Source organism: Sander lucioperca, chromosome 8 (genome assembly GCF_008315115.2).
Source record: "Sander lucioperca isolate FBNREF2018 chromosome 8, SLUC_FBN_1.2, whole genome shotgun sequence".
Lineage (NCBI taxonomy): Eukaryota > Metazoa > Chordata > Actinopteri > Perciformes > Percidae > Sander > Sander lucioperca.
In genome coordinates, this window is record NC_050180.1 from 20966334 (window position 1) to 20993326 (window position 26993).

The following is a 26993-nucleotide window of genomic DNA, read 5'->3' on the forward strand; positions in this document are numbered from 1 at the left end:
TGACACACCTGTAGACAAGACAGACAGAAAATGAGCAGAAGGCCACCACACTATTGTTATGGTTATGGTTTTTGTTAATGCCTCTAATGCTGACGTTTAAAATAAAGCACTAATTTACCTTGATCTTCTGTAGTCTAGCTGCATCTCACGCCTGCCCTCGCCTGCTCTCTAGTGAGATGGCTGGAACTGCTTCTCTTTCACTAGGCCTCCGATGTTGGATGGCGATGATGATGCTACTCGCAGTTGATTTTCCAGGTTTTGGTCGGTCAGTCTTGAGCGGAACCGAGATTTTGCAAAAGTCAGTTTTGAGAAGAATTGCTCACAGCAGTAAGTTGTGCCAAACAAGGACGCAAATCTCAGTGCTTGTCTCCTGAGACCAGGAAATTCTTCAGCACGCACATACAGTTTATAAAACTCAAACAGAGGGAGGTTGTTGTACTTTGCTTTGAGCTCGTCATTGCTTTGCAGCTCAGTGATTTCGTGGTGCAGGTTGTCAGGCACGTCAGCTGGTTCCACATTAAATGGCGTTGCAAAAATGTTGAGTTCCTTTACCTTACCATGTCCTGAAACCTCTCACCGAAAGCATGAAGAGTTTGGCGCACCCATCTGCATATTCAGATGTTACAGCAGGCTTCTGTTCTTGCAAAGTAGGAAAATGCACTCTGTTGCCCTTTACCAGTTGCATTTGTCACAGCTTTAATTTAGCTTATTGGAGACCAGAGCGCTGACTAGCTGGTTGGGACCTTGGAGCTTGACATTCAGCTCAGAAAGGTGTTTGGTAATGTCCACCATGAAACAAAAAGGAAATGAAATCATTTTTCTCCTTAAATTCGGACAAAAGTAATTGTCTATGCTTGTAATTTGTTAAACTTAATTTTTTTTAGGATTATTTGAAAATATATATATTTTTTTTCTTGAGCTGCTTTTTTCCCGCCAAATGGCCTTTGCCTCCATGGGCCGGACTCTCCTCACCCCAGTTATAAAGCATTATCCAAATGTGTTTTAACAGTACTTTCATAACAACACATGATCCAGCTCCAACTAATGCTAATGAAGACCATGAGATGTGATTTAAAGCTCAGAAAAAGCTTGTAAGTGGCCTTCAGTGGATTAAGTAGATTTGTCACAACATTTTTATTTTTATACCTAGTATGATGCACACAGTTTACACACATTTACAGCATTGCATTTTCACCTTATGTTTAATGTTGAACTTTAATGAACTGTTTGAGCTAATCATGCACATCCATCCAAGAGGAAATGCAACAACCAACATCCTCTATTCTTTTCATTTTATTTCCTGGTACAACCACAATGTATATTCTCCCAAATGTGATTGTATTATTGTTACCATTGTCATTAAATATGATTGTAATGTATTGCGCTGTCATACATCAGAAATCCAGGAAATCTCTGAAGCATTTCCCAGCAAACCCAGCAATTTTCTATTAAATGAAACAATACTTGAATACTTGTCAAAATATTTTAGAATTTATAGTCATTCTGATTGTTTTCATATACATGTAACTGGACCCTTTACAAATATTCTCTTACCGTCTATTTCATTCATAACTTGCAGTCTTCAATGCAACCCTTCTAAGAGAACACCTTGAAATGACCATAATGCCACACATTTGAATCAAAGTTGAAAATGTGGATCTACCAAATAGTGCTGAAAGAATTATTTGAATAATAGAGTATTCAATGAGTGAAAAAGTGTATCAGCAGTCAAACAAAACTACCAAATTGTTGTTTGCTCGAACTCTGGGAACTTGTGATGTTCTGATCTAAATACCTCTCACCATTTGAATAAGTACTTTGTTGCAGTAATTTACTGTAATCTGGTAACATAAACTGTTGTAACTATGCGACAAAAACTTGAACACCATCACCAGCAGGGGGCGGTAAACACTGGTACACACTGGCGTCAGTTGATCCGCTGTTGACCCGGATGTTGATATGACGTTAAATTCAGTATTTTCGCTCCCCGGTCAGCTTTACAATGAAGAACTGTTAGCATTCTCAGGCCAATTGATATTCTTCATAATAATAAAACTAGATCCCCAGACAAAACATTCAAAGGGGTATCTGATATTTTTTTTCCATTTAACGTTAACGTTACCCGCAAAAGAGTCTTTAATCAGCCCGCAAACAAAACGACAGAAAACTAACGTTTAACATGTCTCAAGAAGGATATCGGTCACCAGCATTGAAAGCAGAAACGAGGTTTGTTGATTTATTACTAATTTCAACGGGTTTAACGTTTACTATAAATTAAACGATAACATGTTGACAGTATTTAACATGTTAGTGTTGAAAAAACAATAATACATAGCTAGTTATGATACAATAAACGCGGTACGGTTTCTCAAGTAGGTCACAGCTGAGACCAATGAAGCTCAACGTGAAATTTCAGAGAACTGAAAACTAATAAAATGCTATAATTGGGCAAGCTGTCGATCTTTAGGTCGTGTTGTCCTCTCCACAGCAGCTTTAGGGTAGCTCAGCACATGTAGCTACTTTATGAACTAACGTTATATACCTGTTATATACTATGGCCTTTGTTCAACTATTGTATTTTCTCTCTCTCACTGACAGCGTTTGGCTTATGAACCTCAATGTTATCAGTTTACGTTGTACTGGTAATATTAGCTTTGGGATGTAAGTAATGTTAGCAGACACACTCAACATTTATTTATTTATTTATTTAATGTTAAAATTATAATATTTAACGTTAACCCTCAAAAGTTATCCTTCAGAGAGCCTGCATCAGAGAAATGCACTTTATAATTGAACAGGAGCTAACTGCGTCAGCGTCAGAGCTGATTAGCTTAGCCGGCTAACGTACGTTTGATGGACAAAAGTCCTTGTCCATTAATAAGTAATTCTAGTGTGCAGAACAAACACTCTAATGTGTTGTTTATGTCATATGAAGACCTTGGTTAGGCAGAATAATTAATGGCATAACGTTACAGCGATAGCTGTGATAGGTCAGGTAGCTTACAGTTAGTTTTGTTTTTAATGTATTTTTATTTTAATCAAGAACATTATTACAAAACAAGAATGGGACAATGTAATCATCACCTACATATCTAATATTAAAACGTAACAGTAATTAAACTTTAAAAAAATAACGGGACATTTGATGAAGCAAACCATGAAAAATACATATATGAAACGATATTTAGCAATGCACATCCTGGGCAATGAGTTCTTATTAAATATATCAAAAGGTGATCTTTAAAGTTTTGTTTTATGGCTTTCGTGTTTTTTTTTTGTTTGTTTTTTTACAAATTTCAATGATTTGACAAAGTATTTTATTTCATTAATGAACCCAATGGAATTAGGCTTTCAGTTTTTCCACATACGTGGATATATAATGCTTTTCCATTGGATATACGTTTATATGAGGATGTTGAGATTTTCTATATAAAATAACATCTATTAAGCTGAATATGTTACAGTTAAAGTTGTCCCTCAGGCTCAAGCGACTGCACTTACAGTAACATATTTTGGGCTAATATCAAATGAGAAGTACTGTGTATCTGAGGATTTAAAAGACATTTGTTTGGTGTAGAAAATATTGATAACTAAGGTATTTTATACACTGTCAAACTGCTGATTGCTTACTGCTGCTTGATTTTTGGAAACTACCATATTGTTACCAGCAAATTCTCACCTCAGCCCAGATGTCGCACTTCAATGTATTTAATGTTTTTTTTGTGTGGCCTTTTTATTGTCTAATGTCTTACTCATAAAAAAAAAACTGACCAAATGTGAAAACTTCATCTTCAGCATCATAGCGTGATTAGTTTTTCATTTTTCCTCCATCTTTTTCTAATAATATTATATAATATTATAAATATTTCAAATAAAATTAGTTTAGTTTTGATGTCTGAATTGGATTGATTATATCTATAATATTATTATTATTATATATTCTTTGCATGTTTGTTGTTCATTCCCCTCTCAAAATAATTTATAAAAAATAAAAATAACAACATTGGCTGAGAGCAAGTGCTGGGCTTTTCTGCCTTTAATTTTGATAGGACAGCTAGGTGAGAAAGGGGGAAGACATGCAGGAAATCGTCATAGGTCGGATTCAAACCCTGGACCTCTGCGTTGAGGCATAAACCTCTCAGTACATGTGCGCCTGCTCTACCCGCTGAGCTAACCCGGCCACAAGGTTTTTTTTTTTTTTTAATGCTTATAGACTAGCCCTTGCAAAACGTTTGTCAAGTCTGACAAAACTGAACACTGAGATTGGAGACGTACAATCTAGATGTCTAATATTGTGACCAGTACAATAGAAAAGCTCTATACAGTATGCATGCTCTATTCAGTTACATTCAAATATTTATTATTGGGTTGATGTATTTGATTGCATTGCATTGTACAAGAGGTATCTAGTTTTTTTCTGGCCACTGACAATAAATTGAGACTTTTCAAGATTATTGAGATAGTTTCATTAGATGGTATTGTCACAGGTGATCAGTGGCTCTGACTCCGATGCTGTTGAGGTATCACATTAGCAGGCAGTAGTTTTTTTTTTTTTAATCAGTGAGCCTTAATAGGAAGCTACTTAATGAAGCCATCACTATCTTTGGAAGGATCTATTAAATAAATAATTATTATTTGGCATCTAAACACTGTAAATTGGTTTAACTGCTTGCATTCATTGTTTATCGTCTGTGAACTTTCCTGATTTGTAGCTCAGATGTATACTGCAGCCATCTAATGGCAACTGCCCAGTTAATATGGCCTTGGTTAACTGTTTGTGGATGCTTGTTCAATACAGCTTGAATACACATGAATCGCAGAGGACCAACCCCGGGAAGACACCTATACAAATCCTACATGAATATGGCACCAAAAGTGGCAACCTCCCTGTGTATGTGATGGAGAAGGCTGAAGGAGAGGCTCACCAACCCAGCTTCGTCTTCAGCGTGAAAATCGGAGATGTTAGCTGCGCAGGTAAATTACAGCCACCTCCTGCTGTGCTAATAGTTGCCTGTCACTGGATGAAGCCTTTTTATTTAAGAAAACCAGATGCTGATAATTTAGAAAGAGCACTCCAACCTGCTAAGTATTATCACTTCTGCTTTGTTGTCAGTTGCTGCAGTATACTCTTAAATATATCCTCTATATGCCTTGTTTTAAGGTATCTTACTTCAGGGATAGAACAGTGCAGATCCAGCGAAGAGGATGAGAAGTTGAAGTTGCAAAGCTGTCAGTGTCGAGGTGATGAGAAATAATCCAGTCTTTACATTTGACATCTTTAAAGGTCCTATGACATGCTGCTTTTTGGATGCTTTTATATAGGCCTTAGTGGTTCCCTAATACTGTATCTGAAGTCTCTTTCCCGAAATTCAGCCTTGGTGCAGAATTACAGCCACTATGAGCCAGTCCCACAATGAGCTTTCCTTAGGACGTGCTATTTCTGTGTCTGTAGCTTTAAATGCTATTGAGGAGGAGAGAGGCGGGGCAAGGTGGAGGGTGGGGGTGTGGCCTTGACCAATTGCCATGCTTCGCTTGTTTGCAAGCCATGAGGCTGATTCGAGATGAACTGCGCCTTGCCTGTAAAGTGGACGGGAGCAGGCGGCAGCAGCAAGGGGCGGTGACAAAAATCCGCTGTCAAGTCGGACAGTTTCAAGCTGTTTCCTGCAGCCTTCAGGCAGAACAGGAAGTCACAGAAACACTGTGGTCCGATTCCGATTTAATAAAATGTTATCAGACCCATATATCAGCTTGTACACAGTCTCTAGTTGTTTTAACCATGACAGAGTAGCTCTCAAAATGCTCTACATGCGATCTGTTGCTGATTTTAATTAACAACACACTGTAGATGATCCGTAATCTGAATGGATGTAGTCTCTCTGACTTCTAAACATAATACCAGCCACACAACATGTGTTCTGTACAGAATAAGCCTTTACATCAGACAAATAGCAGTTAAAATCCCTCCAATTCAAAATCAATAAAAAGTTTATATAAAACATCACCATGTTGAGTCAATTCTAAACCAATCGGCTGTTAGATCAGTTGAGAGGCCGGCGTTTCCCAGCATGAAAAGCAACTGCGCTGCTTGCGTCTCAGAACTGCGGCCCCCTTGATCTCGTGATGTTATCGTTGCCCATGTGTGCATGACGTCAGAGCAAGTCGGGATCAAGTCGGACACAAATCTAACCGGCATGCGTTGGGTGGCGATCGTCGGTAATCGATTCTGCGCAGACCTGGCTCATCTCGAACAAGCCTATTATGTCTCTCTCTTTCTCATGGGTGGGCCAAATTCTCTGGGCGGGCAAAGCAGAGAAAGGGGAGGTAACCTTCCTCCTTATGATGTCATAAGGAGGAGATTCCAGATCGGCCCATCTGAGCTTTCATTTTCTCAAAGGCAGAGCAGGATACCCAGCTCGGTTTACATCTATCGCCATTTCTAGCCACTGAGGGACCATAGACAGGCTGGGGAACTCATATTAATGTTAAAAAACCTCAAAGTGAAAATATCATGCCATGGGACCTTTAACAACAGTATGCTCTTAAAAAGGGCCAGATTTGTCTCTGTATTATTTTTTTTTTTTTAAATATTTCCTTTCCAGTAGCTTCCAGGGTTCACCTTTTATTTTCTAGAATAAAAAATACACCATATTTATTTTTAGCCATTATGAGTTGCTAAGTAACTTGAGGTTTAGGTGCTTTTTTATCTGACTGTAAAATATTTGTAATGTATTACATAATCTGTAGTGTTGTGTGTGTGTATTTGTATTTTGTTTCAGGTCAAGGTCCTAGTAAAAAGGCAGCTAAACACCAGGCTGCAGACGCTGCCCTGAATATTCTGCAGATAGATGCTGGGGCAGTGTGAGTAGAACTGACATGATTATTGAAATAAAATTGATTGGCAACCATTATTAGAATTGAAGTATTTTTTTTTTTTTTAAATTAAAATTTTCTCAAATGTGAACATTTGTTGTCTATGATAGTACATTTTGTTTATTTGACTAAACTTTGAGTTAGTCTTAACAATTTGAATACATCAGCTTTGGTAAATGTTAATGGCATTTTTCACAACTTGGCAGATCAGTCGATAATGAAGAAAATCATTAGCTGCAGCCCTAAGTTGAGTTTGCCAAAACCTCGTCTCTTATTAGTCTTTTTAGCAATGCATTGATTGAATACATACATGAAACTGCTTTACTGACAGCCTGTAGGAGTGTTGGTCTGATGCAGCTGTGGTAACTGCTTTGATGTAACTCCCAACAGGAACGTTCCTGTGAAATCTGAGAGTAACGGTGTTGTAGCAGAAACAAACAACCATCCCAACTCAGTGGGGATACTGCAGGTGTGTAAATCACGGCCGTGCTGTTTTTGTGTGTGTGTGTGTGTGTGTGTGTGTGTGTGTGTGTGTGTGTGTGTGTGTGTGTGTGTGTGTGTGTGTGTGTGTGTGTGGTCTCTGATTGTATATGAGCACATTTTTGGGTTTATTTTTTTGAAGAGTAAAAAACATAAATAGAGAAAGCTTGATGAATGTATTTACTTCCAGAGATTACAAATTGTGTCCTTTTTAATAAACTGTAATTAAAAGTGGCATGCAGCAATAGCAATATGTCCTTTATTATATGCATATTATGAAATAAAATACTAACTCTGTTTTTCCTTGTCCTCATTACTTCCTCGTTATTTTTCACTTCAGGAGTTAGCATTACAGAGAGGATGGCGTCTTCCTGAATACACAGTTTTAATGGAGGCTGGTCCACCACACAAGAGAGAATTCACTGTTACTTGTCGAATGGAGTCGCTGTCAGAGAAGGGTACGGGTGTTTTTAAGACATTTGTGTAAAAGTGACTGCAATTTTGTGCTATTGTTCATTCTGAGCTTAATCGCATGTCTTATGTTTCGACAGGTGTAGGAAATTCAAAAAAGGCAGCGAAAATGGCAGCTGCAGAGAAAATGGTGTCAAAGCTTCAAAGTCTGTCAGGCTGTTCTGAAATCACATGGGTACATCAAATATTTCTCGCCTTTGCAAAGTGACCACTGAAGTACATCTTAGAAAAGTCTTGTCCTGTGTCAATTTTTTTTTGTTACATTTTCATTTTTCAGACTCCAAAACCAAGCGTCCGGTTTGAGAACTTAAGGAACTCATCAGCAGAGAGTATATGTTTACTGAGAAGAAACCCGCTGAGCATTCCCAACACAGATTATATTCAGATGATGTTGGAGCTGTCCAAGGAGCAGGGCTTTGAGGTCACATACTTCGACATTGGTAAGAAAACGCACACTACATTAGTGTTGCTTGGGTTGCTAAGATGCAGGGTGCTTTCCCGTTCAGCTTCTCTCACCTGGCTCAGTTTAAAAGGAAAACGCCTCGTGCCGTGTGACTGCGGCTCCAATACTGATTATGGATCTATTGATAGAAAAAACACTAGTAGACAGTTCAAATTAGTTTATTACTGAAATATGAAATACAGATGTGAGAATTTAATAAAACCAGCTATAAATACTTGATGATGTCTATAATTTGTTTTTAAAAGGCAGGTACAGTAAGTCTTGTGTTTTTTAGACTCAGGCTGATATCATAGTACTCAGTTTAACCACAGCTGTGGACAACAAATATTCACAGGCTTTCTCAATTTCCCCAAATAAGCCAAGATGCACTTGGAACAGAGCAAAGATTGTTGGTTTTTTTGGAGTGTTTTTATGATTCAGACGGAAGAAACGCCAAATGTGACTAATAGTCATATCATCACCCCCTCTTTTTCTGTTGCCTTTTTGCTTTTAATGTGAAACAGCGGCAGTACAAAATGTTGGGATTGCATTAGCAGTAACTTATTACAGCTCCGATGAGGCTGTGGGAGAGTGAACAGGGAACACTGAGGCTAATATCAATGAGATCAAATTACAAACAGTAACGCTGGATTGAAACAAAGAAAGCTACTTTACAAAAAAAAGAATTACCGACTCTAAATAGGACGCTGCAGAAAAAAATGCGGACCATAAATAGGATCAAAAATATGGTTTTGAACATCCTCAGTGACGGCAGATTGGTTTCTGGGCTAGAGGATGGGAGGAAGCATAACTAGCTGAATGGAAAGTACCCAAAGAGAACACTGTATTCTTCATTTTTGCAGGGCGTGTCATGTTGTAAAGTGCGTGGCTGTATTTTTCAGATGAGCTGACGGTGAACGGCCAGTACCAGTGCCTGGCGGAGCTGTCCACCTCCCCGGTCACCGTTTGCCACGGCACCGGCATCTCCTGTAGCAACGCTCACAACGACGCAGCACACAGCGCCCTCCAGTACATCAAGATCATGGCCTCCACCAAGTAAAACCACCGTAGTCATCTGCTTCACCTGTCTTGTCACATATTTCAGCTGACGTCCAGTCATGATGAGGCTGTAGATTGTTCTTCCCACTAGTCTACCTGTCTGTGGACGAAATGAGGTCAAGGTATATATTTATAACTATGTGGATCATGGTCTTTGTGATACACATATTTATAAATATATACTGTACCTTGACCTCATATCCTCCACAGACAGGAAGAACTCAACATAAAGTAACTTGAATCAGGCAATTTAAGAGCGGTATTTGTGAAGAGACACCATCATGTTTTACTTGAGATGTCCAACATACTGTATTGACACAAATGTACATGTGTAAATTAAGTACGTATAGTGAAAAATATGAAGCACATTATTTGTGTTGCTTTAGTGGGATTGTATTGCCTGTTTGTAGTCAGATCTTTTTAGGTTCCATTGGTCTTTTATTTATTGTTTTTTTTATTCCAGAGTTTTTTTTCCCTGTAGCAATGCGCTGTATTGAGCCAATAGAATATCTTAAACTTTTAATTTGCTTCAGAGATACCTGCTTTTCTGTTAAACTCTAAAATGAAAGTGAATTGAAAAAGGGAGATTATTTGACTTAGGTTATATTTGAAAGGATGGTCTGCATTTTGACCTACAAAATTAAATTATTTTCTTTCCTACTTCCACTCTTCCGTCTGTCAGTATGCAATCTACAGTACAACCCCTGCTGTTTGTATCTGGTTGACTCTCAAAATAGATATAACATGTTATTTCATATTCCCATCCTGCTGGTCTGTTGCCATTTCTTTTGAAGTGTTCCTCATAGTACCTTGTGATATATATTTAATATACATTTACTGAATGATGTCCTCTGCAGCAACATGTGTATGAATCCAGAAAATAAACCCAAACACTAAATGTTAATGAGTGTCTGTTTCTGTTAATGGTCGTAAAAATAGACAGCATTGAGAGAAGAAATTGCTGCGGTGCCTTAAGGGGCAATGTGCAAAGTTCTTGAATGAAACGTCTCTCGTGGGAGCTGAACCTTTGACAACCATCAATTAATGAGGCTGCGCGTCTTGCTGTATTAGTACAAAGGCCTGTGCACTGACGTAATCAATCACTCTTGATTTGTTTGGTTTAATAACTAAGAGGAGAAGGCAAATATTGATCATACAAACATGTTATTGTTGTTTACTGACTTTATTCGTAGAGCAAAATAGTTGGTTTTGTGATTTGGGGTGGGTTTTTTAGGACTTAAAAATGTAAGGTAATGTGTAATGGACATTATTCTGACCAATTTTGTGATTTAAATTAGGATCATTTTGTATCAATTGACTACAGGCCTGTATTTGTTGTCTACATTGTATTAAACGATTTATACCAAGCATAATGATTTTCTTGTTCCTACAGATAAAATAATGCAGATTGTTGTTAAAGCTGTTTAAAAAGAGACTTCTAAAATAACTTGCCTGGTTTTCTATAGAAACGACCAGTTTAACCCAAATTTATTATGTGGCAACAGTGACACAAGTCATGAAGTCATGTTTGACAATATCTGACTAACCCTGATGATTAGTTAGATGATAGTTGCTTAAAGATATATGTAAGATGTATCGCTTACTGTTCAACGAGCCAGAGAGAGAAAAAAACAGAGCAGTGAATAGAGAAGAAACGTTATTTTCTGATTGTATCACAGCGGTTATGTTCTAAACCACAAATAAACACGCCCACACCTCCGCGGGAAGGAGACACATTGTCGGATCGCATGTGAATGTCGGTTGAACTTGTGCGTCAGTATGAGACGCCGAAGGGCATGACAAAGCGGCGGTACCTGGAAATGAGAACGGGCTGCACAACCTGCACGCTGTTATTGGGTAGGGGTTACACCCACAGGCTCGTTACGGACGCCTCAAAACATCCCTCACACAGAAAAACAAGAAAAGACTAAATACAGGCAGAGGGAAGGTTCTCTGCAGATAGACACCACCACACAGCTCTAGTGAGCCATAAGTGATAACTGAGAAGGATTACTTTTTGTATGTTTTACATAGTTTTTTAGCAAAATACTGCATATTATACCTTTAACGTTAAACCTGCAATAACTGATTTTTTGTTAATTGACTTTTATCGCTTTGCCTTTTACATATAAACCACACACTCATCAGTTGAGTTTTACAGTTTTATTAGAACAAGCACTATGTAGCAGCAGTGTACGGTGTTCATGGAAAGATATGTACTTTGTTGAAATTGCACTTTAGAAGGTACCCATTTGGAAACAGATTTGAAAGAAACTGAGCTGACACAGTGCTTCGTGATACATGTCAGTCCAAAAACAAAAAGAGTCCAATTGAGAAAACAAAAACCTTTTTTGTAAGGCATCTGCAACATTCATTGGCAGGCAAAATTTTCTAGACATGCAGGTCAAACAGTGGATGAAGAAAGCATGAAGGGGTTTTCATGATTATTTTTTTTTTCACTACAGTCTGACTCTATGATACCAAACACTATGTAAAGCATTTCTCCTACCTCCACACACACAACTGCTGTGATTCAGTCTAGATGTAGGAGGAAAAAGGAATCAGCTGTTGCAGTAGTGACCCATCTTCTAAATGTGCTGTATTTACAGTGATCACCAAAAATGGATTGGTTGCATGTTTGGAGTAGCAGAGCAGTGCGGAACATCTTTTAACACTGCAAGCATTTTACAGTCTAACATTTTTTTCTTCTTCATCTAATGTCAAAGATATCTCCCTTTAAGAGTTTAGACAAGACATTTTGTCCACAGCTGAACCCTCAACGCTATCATAATGTAATAATGTATCATCTGTATGCAGGTGGAAATTTGGAAAATTTATTTGGATGCAGAGTTTATTAATGGCATACCTTCTCGGCATGGGGGTTGTTATCAGTAGTGTGTTTGTGAGGCATTAATAAATGCATTAAGGCACAGCAAGTGAAACTGACGAGTTTTAGCATTGAGTTTGTGACTGGGAATAATTAAAACCACAGTAAATACATTTAAAAAAGAAAAGAAAACAAAAGATATGGATGCAAAGCAGTACTACCTTTTTGGTTTGTAATCTACAGTACCATATGAACAGTGCACACAAGATGAATTTGCTTCACATAGTTTTCATTCTACATATTTATATTTACTCTTTTTCTTCCTTCGGTGTCCTCACCATGCGGTCCTGAACGAGAGGAATCGACTTAAATACACAATGTGTGACTACTTGTGTGTGTTGGGGTTGATTTCAATCAGAGGCCCCGTGTTATATTCTCTTACTCTGTAACACAAAAGAGGGACACTAGTTAAAACATTAAAGCTAATCTGCTTTGCAATAAATACACAAACTGCTAATAGGTAACTGGTGCTTTGCAGAAGCCCATGTCACAGCAGTAAAGTCTCTGGGGAATCACACACATTTGGATTCTTGAACAGTATAATTGTTACTGTACACTTTTTTTAACATCTAAAACATTGAAGGAAATATTTATAATGTTGACCTACAGTATCCTGAAACTGCATTTTCATTGGACAACCTGTAGGTGGCTCTGGTGTGTCACATTGGACTAACTGTATACTTTTGGCTGAAGGAGTCATGGGAGTGCTAACATAATTAACTAATTAATTATTTCATCAAAAGAAAATCTATTCCTGTTTTGATTACTGATTCATAATGTAGGTAATAGATCACGATAACATACAGATAACAGTTGCTGGTAATATTTCTTTTCTTTTTGTTGTATATCATTTTAAGTTAGTCAGAAAAGGATGTAAATTTATTTTTTTAATTTCAATTACTTTGGTTAACTGTGATGGTATTTAGTTTTGTCATTATTTTTGACAAAAAAAAAAAATGAAATATGTGACTGTTTTCCTCATGTTTCACTGTCAAGTCTATTTATAAAGCCCCAAATCATGATCAAAGTGTCTCCAAGGGCTTTACAGTGCATACAACCTACTACACCTTCTTTTTTGAGTTTTATGAGCGAGTCCATTATACGTTATGTGGTGTGCCTACTATAAATGGAGGGAGTTATGTGTGTATTTATGTAACCGTGTGATTCAGAAGAGTTTCATGTAACAATGTTTAAAATTAGACAGTGGGGCAGGGGAGGGCGGATGAGGTTGTCCCTCTATTTACACAGGATCTCAACTGCGAGGAGAAACTGAATCTGTGACAGATCTGTGTTGACCATTAAAAAAAAAAAAAAACACATCTGTAAAGGTTGTGTCTCCTGCATCACGTGTCCCAAACACCCGAATAGGATTTACATTTTAATACCTACTTCTGCTTCCAAATCATGATAAGCTTTGAGAGCCGCTGTTTGATTATATTCATTAAAAATTCCATGTATGGACGCCATACTTCCTCTGCTGCAGTCGAGATTAATTTTAAATGAGTTGTTTCCCAAGAGAGAATACTGCTATCACACAGATTCAACCGTATTAAATGGCAAAAATAAATCAAATCTGCCAATTCACATACTATTTCACTAAATTCTGAGTCCAAGATATTTTATAAAAATACCTTTTTTCTACAATAATTGATGATATAATAAATGCGGCTCTCTAAACATGCACATAGGTATCGTCAAAAGGTCTACTTCATAGACTAGTCTAACCCAAACTGCTGTCAGAAATCAAATGGCCTCAACGAAAAAGCGCTAAATCGTGTGACTTGTATGGATGTCTTTTTAAGGCAAGGACATACTCAGAAGTCAAAAAAGCTGAGGAAAGATCTACATAGGAGTGGTACGATTGTTGCCCTGACAACCCAGCTTCCACAAGCACAATGAAGGTGATCCTACAGGATGTTTCCATGGATGGATGACCATGTGGCAGTGCCACAGAACCTCAACAGGGTCGCTTGGCATCAGGCCATCCCTCCGCTCTGCAGTCGCTGATATCCCTGCACACGGATATTTCATCGTTAAAGTGTTTCTCTTAACACCTTATTGTGCATAGGTTACAGCCGTCTTGTCTGTGATGACGATATGATGGACATGGCAATCCGTGTGCTACCACAGGTTCACTGTAGATTCCATATTGATAAAGCCAGGGTTTTTGCGGAGCTCCCAGTACGTGTTGTTGGAGACCCACCTCTCCCTGTGATTGGCATCAACCACTTTCCTGGAAGAAAAGATGGAGAAGTGACTGATGTAACTGATAACCCTAAAAGTAATGAGGAGAAAATGTCATTCATAAAAACATGGAGGCATGATCGGGCGGATATTATCTAGATTTATAGACTACAACCATGTGTACGCACAGCTTCATAAATTGGATAAAAATAATGTGCATACACAGAGTTAGATGCATCTGGTTACTGGTCTTTGTGCTTACTTGAAGAAGCGTGGCTCCAGTTTGATGTTGTTCTCCTCGTTACACTTCCTCCTGACTCTCTGCAGGTCCTCAATGCGCTGCTTGTCTGAGGATGCCATCTCTAAGTTCCCCTCCTCCAGGTGCCTGTGTGACCCAAACATCACTTATTTAGTAAACAGTAAATCAGATGGTCATACAAAGAACACCAACAACACGTGCATTACAAGACTCAAATATTCACTCAGCTTTTTAAGCAGGACATCTCAGTCTGCACTCATCAGACAAAAACAATATTACGAGTAGATTAACTCATATTGCAATCTGGTTTGTGGGAAATCAGGGGCATTTTATTTTCGAACTTGGTGGCAGCAGCATACTGGCAGCTGAGGATGTCATGCTGTACCTTTGATCGGGCCTGAATCGGGCGTCTGTACGGGGCAGAGCATCTTTCAACTCGGGGCAAAGCTCATTCAGTTCAATAGCGAACCTGGTGAAGCCGTAGTACAGCTCATAGTTTGTGGGCATGGAGCCTGACAAGGAGAGGAAACAACGTAAACAAAAAGCTTAAAATCAATTCATCGACATTGTTAACTTTCCTGCCCACCCCATCCACTGAAATGTGTCAGGGAACAAAATACATATTGTCAAAAACACTTTCAGTGGACCTTAGGTGACCAGTAGCACCAGTTAGAGGGCTTATGTGAAGTCCAGTGAACCAGTGCCTACCTGGCCTCCAGATGCATTTGGCAGAAGGTGGGACACCACAGTAAAGGCCCTCATGCCATTTTCCAAAAAGCCTGTGGATCACTTTCCCTTCTTGATCCATTACAAATCCTTGAACCTCATTCACATTAGAACTCCAGTAGTTTCCCTGAAAGACAAACCCCATGTTGGTAGCTACCCTTTACCACAATGCAGTGCATCTAAATCACATCTTAACACTGGTAACACCGATTGCTGAAGGCGTTTTACCTTGACGAAGGTAAGTTTGCAGAGGCAAGCACTGCTCTTTATGTTTCTGATGGTTATCTCCCCGTAGTGTTCGATCCACCGTCGTCCACTGAGGATGTTGTGCACACAGGTGGTGACTTTGTTCCATTCATAGTGATCTCCAAACCTAGAAATATACAATGTATTTGTATGTTTCATATTAAAGTGTTACTCAAACACAGACTGAGAAGTAAATATTAGATTCATGTGTGGGATACTGAGAATCTGCCTTTCACACCATGTTCATTTCATATGGGATGATGGTAGAGATGAGAAAGATTCCCATGTTTGAGACCTGCGAGCATTCACGTCATCGGACAACCCAAGACAGTTAAACACACCCGTTTGAGGGTTGAAAATACTGTGCATTGACAATATGACACCACATCCATTAAATTTGGGCTTACTTATCTTCAGCGACAGACTTTGGTTGACGTGAAGCATCAAGCATTCAATTAAAAAGCAATAAACATCAGTACTGTGCACTCACAGCATCTGCTGGACAAACTACGCAATTAGACCATTTCTATATCACCTCCAAGCATTGTTTTCTACCTTATATGTTACTGTAAAAAAAGTCTTCATATCAGCAGATATAGACAACATATATGCCAATACCAATATGTCTATGATAGGCCAATAAATCGGTCGGGCTCTAGATTGTAGAGATGGAATCTGTGACTTTAGGTTTAATCACTACAAGCAGCTTGATCAAAGTTACCTGGGAATTGTGAGATTCACGGTCCCGATCGGTAAAACCTCCATCGATTTTCCCCAGAACTTGTTTTTCCATCTCACATCTGAAAAGCAAATCGATGAAAAATATCAGAAACGTAATGGAATAGAAATGTACTGACCACTCAAATCTCTGCATTTCACCTCAAAATGTAACAAATAAAAAGCTATTTTTAATCAGTAAAAATTCAGTTGAATTTTAAAGAGGCTAAATTAGACTGAAAGTCTTGTCTGCTAAGCCAGAGTCCCCATGAGAAAAAGCCTTCACTAATTAGGTATGTAACCTACCTTGCCAGAAGGTGAAGTTCTTGGACTCACAGTGGCAGGCGGAGATGGGAGGGTGGTGGCTCACCTGTGAAACAAGATCAAATAAAAACAGTCTGACAGCTGTTGTTGTTAAGATTACATATCATACACATATCTCAGTCAGTCTTCACACAGAGGACACATGATGGACTAAAAAATGGCCACAACTGGTAGATAACGAGGCGTTTACAAGTAGAGATTTCTTTGTTCTAAGCAGTCACAAGCCAAAAAGATTGGGAACCACCTTTTTTCTCCCTCAGTCTGACAAATAAGATGCTGAAGAGCTTATACTTAAAAATTGTGATATATCCAAGTCAATGCTTCTGTTTAAGATGCACTTTATATCACATACATTTCTTTCATCAAACAAAACAGACTTACCTGTTCAGAGAAAAAACAGAAGCCTTTGTCTTCCCGAATACATTCATAACTCTCTCCGAGTAGCGGGTTGAATGGCTTACTTCCTGCTCTGTAGTAAGTGGATGAGTAGCCTGAGACAGCAAAAGCAGCGACGAGAGCCTGTCAGAGAGTCAAAACAAAACAGCCAATAACAAGAGGGGATTAATCACTTCATAGTAACAGGCTTTGTCACGCTATCCAATGGACAGAAGACAGATAAAAATAGGATGATCCAAGGTCGACAGCTGCATTGGAGCGCACTACCGCCTCGCAGACGTGCCTCTGAGAAAAACTATTTATGTTGGTTGTGTCTGGCAATGTCACCTCATATATAAACAAATACAGGTATGATAGACACAAAAATTTTAACCAAAGCAAACATTAAATTGCATTATGAACAGCAATGAAGGATGATCATGTTCTTTAGACTCAACACCTAACCTAATGCATTTGATTTGACAGAGTGCCAGAAACTGACGGCTTCTTTACCATGCGGTCAAAGGGATCCTCTGTCTCAGCGGCTTTGTCCAGCAGCTCGCTGTACTCCAGCTCTTCACACATACGCTGCAGTGTGTTGAGGGGCTCGTTGAGCTCCACAGGCATGGACACTTTGGACAAGTCCTTGCCGATGTTGTTTCTCAAGATGTTCCAGAGGTTGATGTTGCTGGTGTCGGGACACGGCGCTGGCAGGCAGCTGCGCCGCCCATTACGGAAGGCACTGCCAGCAAAGTCTCCGTTGGCCACTGGGAAGACAAAGAATATCACCTAATTAACAATCTACAGGTGGTCACTTTTTTTCGACATACTATACTATGACCTTTTTTTACGAAAAAAGTGATAAAAAAAGTCATAGTATAGTATTTTATAAAAAGTGACAACAAAGTCATTGTATAGTGTGTTGAAAAAAGTGACAAAAAAGTAATAATATAGCATGTCAAAAAAAAGTCATAGTATAGTATGTCGAAAAAAGTGACTTAAAAAGTCATAGTATAATGAAGAAAGTCAAAGTATTTTGCGTCGATGAAAGTCATAGTATTGTATGTTTTTTTAAGATTATTTTTCGGGGCATTTCCACCTTTAATGAAAGGGAGGGAGGGGGAAGACATGCAAGAAATCATCACAGGTCGGAGTCGAACCCTGGACCTTCTGCGTCCACAGGCCACATAGCATAGAATGTGAAAAAAAAAAAAACAGTATAGTATATCGAAAAAAGTCATAGTGTAGTATGTTAAAAAAAAAGTCAAAGTATAGTATGTCGAAAAAAAATTATAGTATAGTATTTCGAAAAAAGTGACAAAAAACTCATAGTATAGAATGAGTATAGTATGTCGAAAAAAGCCATTGAAAAAGTCATAGTTAGTCATTGGAAAAAAGTCATTAAAATGTCACAGAATAGTATATCAAAAAAAGTCAAATAATAGTATGTCAAACATAGTCAAAGTATAGTATGTCACAAAAAGTTATAACGGGCGCCCAGATAGCTCAGTTGGTAGAGCGGGCGCCCATATATAGAGGTTTACTCCTCGACGCAGCGGTCCCGGGTTAGATTCCGATCTGCGGCCCTTTGCTGCATGTCATTCCCTCTCTCTCCCCTTTCATGTCTTCAGCTGTCCTGTCAAATAAAGGCCTAAAATGCCCAAAAAATAATCAAAAAAGTCAAAGACAAAGTCATAGTATAGTATTTTGAAAAAAGTCATAGAATAGAATGTCGAAAAAAATGATAAAAAAAGTCATAGTATTGTATGTTGAAAACACTTCATGAAAAGAGCCAGCCTGGACTGGGAATCAAACCAGGGTCAGAACCTGCAGCGACTCCTTTCTGGTAGTCTGTTGGAGCATTGCTAACCACAGAGACACTGTGCACACAACGAATTTATGTTGAAAACAGTCATAGGATAGTATGTTGAAAAAAGCCATTAAAAAGTCATAGAATGGAATGTCGAAAAAAGTGATAAAAAAGTCATAGTATAGAACACACGTGTCAAACTCAAGGCCCGTGGGCCAAATCCGGCCCCTTGCTAATTTTGATCCGGCCCCTATATACATTTAGGTTCACAATACATTTTGGCCCAAATACTTTTTTCGACATTTTTGACGCTTTTTCCAAGGGTTTTTGGCATTTTCTTCGTCATTTTTGTTGACCAAACTGTAAGTGAGAAGACTATATGAAACATGCAATAATACAGTCAAAATATTTGACTTTTCCCATGACATAAAAGCAATAAACTATATGTCTGGCCCATTCTCATTTTCTAGTGTGGCCCTTAGGGAAGTTGAGTTTGACACCCCTGGTATAGAATGTTAAAAAAAATCATAAAAAAGTCTTAGTATTATATGTCGAAAAAAGTCATAGTTTAGTATATCTGTCTGAGATTAACTGTAAGGGCCCCGGTAATCTTCCAATTGAAGAAGCCTGAAAAAAGCCTAAACAAAAAAAAAAAAAAAAAAAAAACTGGTAATGTGCTTTTGTCCAGAAATGTCAAGGATGTTTAAGAAGGGCTGTCAATGAAGCAATGCTTGTGGCTCTTTTCATTTCGAGGCTCACTGAGCCATTTGAAATGAGCGCATTTGCTGAAAGTAAATCCACGTTTTGACATATAAATAGTGTTCGAAAAGTAACAACTGTGGCCATGAGAGCAAGTTAGAGAGAAAATTTTAAGACGATGTTCTCTCTCCTCTGCACTGTAGCTGTGACATCAACCACACTGAGCAGCACTAAACTTAAAAAGTGATAACACAAAAACTGTAAAAGATATCAAAAAGCGGAATCATTTTCCAATAGCTGAAGGTTTTGTGAATAGTTTAGAATGACGTCTGTAGGTGAAAGTATATATATATCATTTAGAAGTGAAAGAAGCCTAAAGAGGATTTAAAGATTGCTCCATTGACTTTCAATGTAAACAGAAATAAATGGTAGAGAAAAGATGAATACAAGCACAAATGTCCTTAAAGAGCTGAACATTTTGATATTTGAGTGTTTTTTTGTAGCTGAAAGTATGCAGGAGTAGCAGGTGACCGTAAATCGTAAGGAAGAATTGGATAACAATACTGAACTGTGTGAATGCTGATTTAGCAGCATTCAGCACAATTATAATGCACTTAAAAAAATTCAGGTTACAAGGTGCTTCACACATGGCAGCAAATTTAAATCAACAAATCACACAATTTTATATAAAATCAAATTAAATGGGGAACTTTTAGGGAACAATAAAGAAGCTTAAACAATGAGTCCATGAATTGATCGACAGAAAATCAATTGGCAACTATTAATCATCACTTTTCAAGACAAATGCCAAAGATTCTCAAATTACAACTACTAAATGGTGAGGGTTTTATTTGTCTTATGTGACGTAAAATGAATATATCTAACTGTTTGATTAAGCGTTTAAAAATTGAAGCCTTAAACAATAGACATTAAATAAAGTATGTAAAGCCAATACAAATAATATCAGGTAAAAGAAATAAAGAGATAATCCCAGTCAAATGAGGTTGAGCTCTGCAAAAAAATCATTGTTTGAAGAAGAGATTTATTCCCAAGAGCAGGTCTTTCATAAACTTTGGGACAATCACTGCAAAGAGTCTGCCCCCTCTGGTTATGAGCCTACAGGGTCTGAAATAGATAAAAATAGTTTTGCCTGAGGCTATATTATATATTTAAATCACCTTGACATAATATTGCCAATCCCAGTTCTTTTACCAACTTTCAGAGATTGTTTTCATCATCATGAGATACTATGAATTGCTGTGTGGTATGTGACAAAAGATGGAGGGAGGTCACATCCTTCCTTACACAGATAGCTTTCATAGAGTCTAAGAGATGCCCTTGGCACAGAGCAACCCTGCAAAGTCAATTGCCTTGGCCACATTGATAAATGATCTTGCCAGAACTGTCTGTGTGTGTGGATGTTGAAAAGGGAAGCACAGTTGATCCATCGAAGGGATCCCCTCCTTTATTATTTTTCCTCCCTTTTCTAATAGGGAACATATAGATACATGGTCTAGGGCTCATGATGATAGAGGATTGGACCTACTTTGTCTGGAGACGTTATCGGTCACACTGGCGTTGTCCTCGGAAATGTTATCGCTCACATCGCTGACATATGACTCATCGTCTGAGCCCTGTGAGGGGAACAGGTACAAAGCGGAGTGAGTCAGCACAGTAGAGTAGAACACTAACTCTGATCAGACTAGCAGACGGCCGTAGCCTCACACACAGTTACTGCAGTTTGCCACTGGCTAACAAACTGCAGCAGTCACCCACTATCTGTCCCACTGCAGTAATCATAAGATTAGACACTGCAGCATTTTCATACGTTATATATAGCAAACACAATGAGGCCATTGATGCCACCAAAGAGGAGCATATGGTAGCAACTTGTTGTATTAGCCTCTATTACAGTCGCCTGCTGCTGGTGATGGTTCGGCCAACCGTGTAACACAGGTCTGAACAGGCCTGCTTGTTGGGGCTGGAGGATGGGGGGGTTGATGAATTTCCTTGGAGAGTAATCCTTCAATACGACTCAATGCATGCCTGGGAAGCTACAATGCTCAATGGCTCTTCAGAGACCACATATGTTTGAAGCAAGGTGTTCGCAGGAGTGTAAAGGGGAGAAGGCAGAAATTATAGTTTCAAACTACCTTATTTAACAAAGCTTGAAGCTACAAATCAAGAGGAACAGACAGAAGGGTGTGTGATTCCCAGACACAACTGAGAGATGAAGCCTCGGGTCAGATTGAATAGAAGCCCTCCTGTGTGCCTGACTTTTGTTTGAGTTTCCGTTATACGATATCTCTGCTTCTCATGCTGCCCTCATTAATTGCTGACTAACTCCAGCTCCACACACAGCCTTCACAGTGACGTTTTATCTGGCTTCCCACCAGCAGGGCTAGTTTAACCCCTTCCTTCCTCAACAACCCGCTCCTCATGGTCCAAACCGCCATCCTTTCTTAAACACTTAACTGTCATCTGTTATACCTCATTTTCAGACGAGCTAGCTGACAGAAGCACTTCCTGGGCATCAAAGAACTCAGAAACAGACTCCGACATGGAGAGTCGGCTCTCATTAGAGGCCTGCTGAGTCAGAGGGATCCCCATCTGTTCTCCAGCCTGCAGGAAAAACACATGCAAACACACGAGATGTTCACTGTTCCTTGCTATGATGACAGGTTGAAGAACCGAAACGGACCTGAACAAACACAAACAAAGACAACACAGAGTTTATTTTTCAGCATGTGTATCCTTGCCAGAGGGCAAGCTCCCATCCGTTTCTAATTAGTCATTCTTTCCATTAACCTTGATGTCAGGTTCTGCATAAAATAAGGATCCTTTAAGCTTACCTGCCAGGGTGTACTGGAAAAAAAACATCAATCTATAAGGACGGGAATCAATAATGCATGATGCAAACAGTACAACTACCCAGTCAGCCTTGGATGCCTTGTTGTTTCATCAATGTAAGAGTCAGAAAATAGCTCCGTCAGTGACAGACTGACCACAGCGACCTACCTCATCAGGCGTGGAGATGATGTTCACACTGACAACTTGTTCAGTCAGGACAGATTCAGAGTGGATGCGGTTGAGTCGGGTTCGAAGTTCTGCGTTTTGGGACAGGGCCTGAATAATTAAAAAAGTGTGGTTTACTTTCCACATGTGCTGACGTTTTTTGTTTTTGTTGGGGAGGGGTAGAGGGAGGATCTAGTGTTTGATGCACTGGATGTAGATACTTTGAAAAAAAATCTTCTTTGTCTTCTTAAAGCTATCCTAATACGCTCAAATGATTAGTTTCATTTCTCCTCTCCATACTGGCAGTGAAGCGATCCCTTACTAAGGCAACTACACAGTAAAGATGGGGGTCCAGCTCTCAGCGAAGGCGGTCGCATTTTCTCCCTCTCCCTCCCAGGCCTACCCTGCTTGCTATCTTGTCTTGTGTTCTCTGCTGTTAACTTCCCATGCCTTCACAGCCAAATGTGCAACTGTACATTTATGTTATGTTATGTTATGTTATGTTATGTTATGTTATGTTATGTTCAGCAGTGCAAATGTACTGTTTGTGTGCTTATGTGCTGAGGTGTTTTTTTTTTTCCTGTTCCCAAACTGTTCTTATCTTTATGAGGATAGTCTGAGAGTTGCTTTTTTTCCCTCTCCTCTCCTCATGTCATGCTGTGTTGTCCCTGCGAGAGTTAAGAGAGAGTTGTTTTGGCGCCGAATATGGCGACTCGGTGTGTCTGTGCGTGTTGCTTTAATGTGACATGCACCTACAGCACCAGGACAAATTCCTTGTGTGTGTAAACGTACTTGGCAATAAAGCTTTTTCTGATTCTGATTCTGATTCTGAAAAGTCTCATTATTTACAGGTAACCTGCAGCAAATATGAGGCTTCAGTCTAGGTTAGCCAAATGAGTATCAAGTGAGTATCTTCTAAAGTTTTGGTCATTTTAGTATGAAATTCCCTATTTGTAATTCCATGGACAGTGTTTTCTTAGTGCCAGGATGAAGATACTACTTATTTGACTTACTTAAGACTGCTAAAGCCAAACTTTGAAATACATTATTGCAAAGAATGAGGACAGACGTTTTTTTCTGTCATCTTTTAGAGGGTATCTCCTACTATTCTTTAAAAACAGCATTTGTGGCCACTTAGGGGATATCAGAAACTGTGATATGGCGTACACATCCTTCAGATGGGGAGCAACTTTTCTTTTGGAGTCGTGTTTCTGTCCACCTGATGAATGTAAGTCCAGTATTCAGTCTCCTGTAAGCTCAGTTTTTGTCTCCATTTACTCCTGAAGAAAGGTTAGTTGCTAAATCCTTCACTACGTTTATTACCCAGCTGCTAACTTTGTCTGTTGTTTGGTGCAGGCAGTGGGCAGGTAGCGTACAGTGGGGTCCTCTGAGCTTTTGTTTTCTGAAAACAGCTGTCTGCTGCTGACAAAAGCAACCAAAACAACGAGCTGACAGATGCTAAAACGTGACGAATATTCTCTCTGCTTTTAGCTTTGTTTTTGTTCTCACTCAACTAATTCCTGAAACATTGGGCTTTTTAGCTGCTAAATGCTCCACTATATTCACCAGCTAGCTGTTACCTTTGTCTGCCTGCTGTTTAGTGCAGAGCAGTTGGTTTATTAGAGCTTTTTCTTTTTTTTTTTTAACTGAAAACAGCTGCTTGCTGCGTCCGCAAAACTCATCGCTGATCAGAGGGGTGACAGTGAACCAAAACAGCAGTTGCAGGACTTAAAACCAGAACAATGAGCTGAAAAGCTAAAAAGCTCAGTAGAGCTGAGGGGAACTGCAGAATCAGGTGATCATTATTTGTGGGTTCATCACTACAAACCACCCCTTTCACATGCAAGTAGTCATAATTTCTTTATATAAAAATATTGATTACAGCCGCTTTAAGTAAATGTGTACATGTGAAATAAAACATCAAGAAATACAAAATAAACTCAGTAATGCCCCTCAAAGGTTAAAGTAGTTGACAACAGCAGCTTAGCTGTAACAACCATCAATCCTGATTATGAACTTCCCGTAGAGCTTTGCCTTAAAAACCTGAACTCCAGCCTACAACACTGTCACACAAGCATCCAATTAGCAACAAAGCAAAGATTAAGCAGCAGAAACATTTCACTGAAATGATGTCGACTGTTAGAAAAGGAACAGTCCAATTAAATCACTGGGGTAGAGAGACAGCCCTAAGGAGCCAAGTTAATGAACTGCACAGCACATTTTTCTCTCTCCCCAATTAATATAGGAAAAGATGATTGAACTTTCTCTACTCACTTGCCTGTGCTCTCATCTCCCCACATCATCTGTTTCAATTGTGATGACAGTGACTGCTTGGAATAAACTGTAGCTTGTGTGTTTCATCTGACAGCCCGTCATCGTGAGCGTATCTTACAACATGGCAACTACAAAATGGGTTTGTTTGATCTTAAAGACACCAAAGACACATCGCTCAAATGATTGCAGTAATTTCCCCAGTAATGTCCTTATCACTCCGGGTGATTACATGTTAAAACTGCATCATACTTAGCATTAAGAATGTGAAGTAGCCAAATATGTCTAACAAACGGCTCAGATTAACTAACCCTAACTAATAGTAGAAAGAAAGAGGCATCATGGGTACTGGTTGAAGACAGCTCATTACCTGTGACAGAGACTTCCTGAGAGAGTTGATCTGGGCTGATTGGTCCGAGTGCTCCTGGTCAGACAGAATCTGTTTGATCTTTTCTTTCTCTATGGCCACTGTGTTGAAGGCCGACTTCAGCAGAGAGTGGACTGCACAGAGACAGGACAAACGGAAATTAGTACCCTTTACACTTCAAAATCACAGTTTCTTTCAGTTCCTTTGTCACAATCCTCAAATGAAAAACATTATCCTCAAAACTGTGTGAAACTCTCACATCTCCCCCCCTAAGCGCTTTGAGTGTCTATGACAAAGCGCTATATAAAATGTAATGAATTATTATTATTATTATTATTTCTCATTTTCTCAAACGTTACAACATGCATTTCTTTTCTTCACACAGAACTCAAAAACTGCTTTTAATGCTTGATTTAAAAAAAAAATCCTATGTTACTTGCTCCTGTGTTGTGTTTTAGTTTTCTAGATTCTTTTATTTAATTTGCAAAGCCTCTTTGAGTATCCTGAAAAGCGCCCTATATAAATAAAATTTAAATATTAAAAAAAATATATATTTTTTTTATTATTATCATTATTAGAAGCACAGTTATGTTCAATTAACCCAGTGACGCATTGAGTTAATCTTGGTGACCAAAATTCCTTTCAACTTCTCAAGTGATTTCTTTTACTCTTAGGTATCTTCATCAACATTGTTTATGGTCAATTTTAATCCCAGTTTATTACAACTTAAGCTTTGGCCATAGTTTGTCTCGGTTAAGATAGTGTTATATTTACTAAGTTAATTGCTGATATCTGGGAAATTACATCACTTTAACCAACGAAGAAAGAAGTGGTAAGATGATCACAGGTTGGTAATGAGCAATTTTGCAAGACTGTCTAAACCATTTCACTTTGAGGTAAAATTGATAATAAGTGTATATGTAATGTTGCTAATAATCCCACACTGCACAAAAAAAACTGTGTTTGCACACAACTATGGCAAGTACGGTAGGTCAAATTTGAACCAGGAAGTCGGCCTTAAAACTGTGATGTTTGATAACAAGGGACAGTTTGTTCCATAGGGTTTGTTCCATAATTTTACTGCTCACCTTTACTTTGTCTTCTAAAAAAGTTTGATTAACCTGGGACTGAACGATTTAGCCTTGTTCTAAGATCTCAGCAATTACTTTTATAATAGAAACAATGGGCAAAACTACTGTATGAAAATGCGATCCAGGTTTTAACTAACCATAATAATGCCTTAAGATTTACATATGAAACAATGGGACATATCTTGCCTAATAACCCTGCAGCTATGCATGCTGCATGCCTTACCTTTCTGGGCAATGGTGCAAAATTCCTCCTGAAGTTTAATGTAGTCACTATCACACTCTACACTGTCTGTCAGCCGGGAGACGGGGGGTTGAAAGTCGACCAGCTCGGCACACAGGTTAGGGTTGGATGAGTGGAGGCGGACAGGGGACAAGCTGGCAGACAGAGGGACCTGGAGAGAGATGACGACCACCACCACAGAGAGGACCAGTGTTAATCAGCTAAGAGGTACAAAACTGTGTTGTGTGTCTGACAGAACCAACTGTGAAGAGCAAAACATTTGGTCCAATAAGGCATAGTGAACTCTGAATGTACAGTATAATGGTACCATGTCTCACATGTCACACCAAAATGTCACACATGAGGAGCAGTGACATGCTCTTCTCATTACTGTCGTACAGATTATCCTAAAGGAAATAACTGCATCCTCATTCTTCTGCACCTACTGCTGATATTCTCTCTGATGTCAAATTTATGAAG

The 26993-nt window shown here is 38.9% G+C and overlaps 2 protein-coding genes across 9 annotated transcripts in view; one reads left to right on the plus strand and one right to left on the minus strand.

Moving 5' to 3' along the window:
- Window positions 1–1953: 1953 nt before the first annotated feature.
- On the plus strand, window positions 1954–10226 carry prkra (protein kinase, interferon-inducible double stranded RNA dependent activator). 2 transcript variants are annotated; one of them, XM_036003938.1, is made up of 9 exons: window positions 1954–2226; window positions 4799–4974; window positions 5176–5241; window positions 6777–6858; window positions 7261–7339; window positions 7691–7808; window positions 7902–7996; window positions 8099–8261; window positions 9166–10226. In XM_036003938.1, the coding sequence occupies exons 1-9, from the start codon at window positions 2180–2182 to the stop codon at window positions 9321–9323; spliced, it is 984 nt and encodes a 327-aa protein (XP_035859831.1). In that variant the 5' UTR covers window positions 1954–2179; the 3' UTR covers window positions 9324–10226. The 2 variants fall into 2 exon arrangements, with proteins under 2 accessions (XP_035859831.1, XP_031152963.1); XM_031297103.2 differs by lacking the exon at window positions 5176–5241 and having other exon boundaries at window positions 1955–2226.
- Window positions 10227–11470: 1244 nt separating this feature from the next.
- Window positions 11471–26993, minus strand: part of osbpl6 (oxysterol binding protein-like 6) — a 41844-nt gene continuing 26321 nt past the window's right edge. For 5 of the 7 annotated variants that reach the window (XM_031297107.2, XM_031297109.2, XM_031297106.2 and 2 more), the window contains 14 exons: window positions 26517–26685; window positions 25206–25336; window positions 22568–22675; window positions 22040–22171; window positions 21096–21183; window positions 17554–17807; window positions 17047–17184; window positions 16648–16711; window positions 16346–16424; window positions 15607–15751; window positions 15361–15505; window positions 15038–15164; window positions 14656–14778; window positions 11471–14442 (listed from right to left, as the gene is read on the minus strand). In XM_031297107.2, coding sequence (XP_031152967.1) covers window positions 14331–14442; window positions 14656–14778; window positions 15038–15164; window positions 15361–15505; window positions 15607–15751; window positions 16346–16424; window positions 16648–16711; window positions 17047–17184; window positions 17554–17807; window positions 21096–21183; window positions 22040–22171; window positions 22568–22675; window positions 25206–25336; window positions 26517–26685 — 1815 coding nt within the window. In that variant the 3' untranslated portion in view covers window positions 11471–14330. The remainder of the gene's footprint in view (window positions 14443–14655; window positions 14779–15037; window positions 15165–15360; window positions 15506–15606; window positions 15752–16345; window positions 16425–16647; window positions 16712–17046; window positions 17185–17553; window positions 17808–21095; window positions 21184–22039; window positions 22172–22567; window positions 22676–25205; window positions 25337–26516; window positions 26686–26993) is intronic. The other 2 variants (XM_031297111.2, XM_031297110.2) reach the window with 1 other exon arrangement.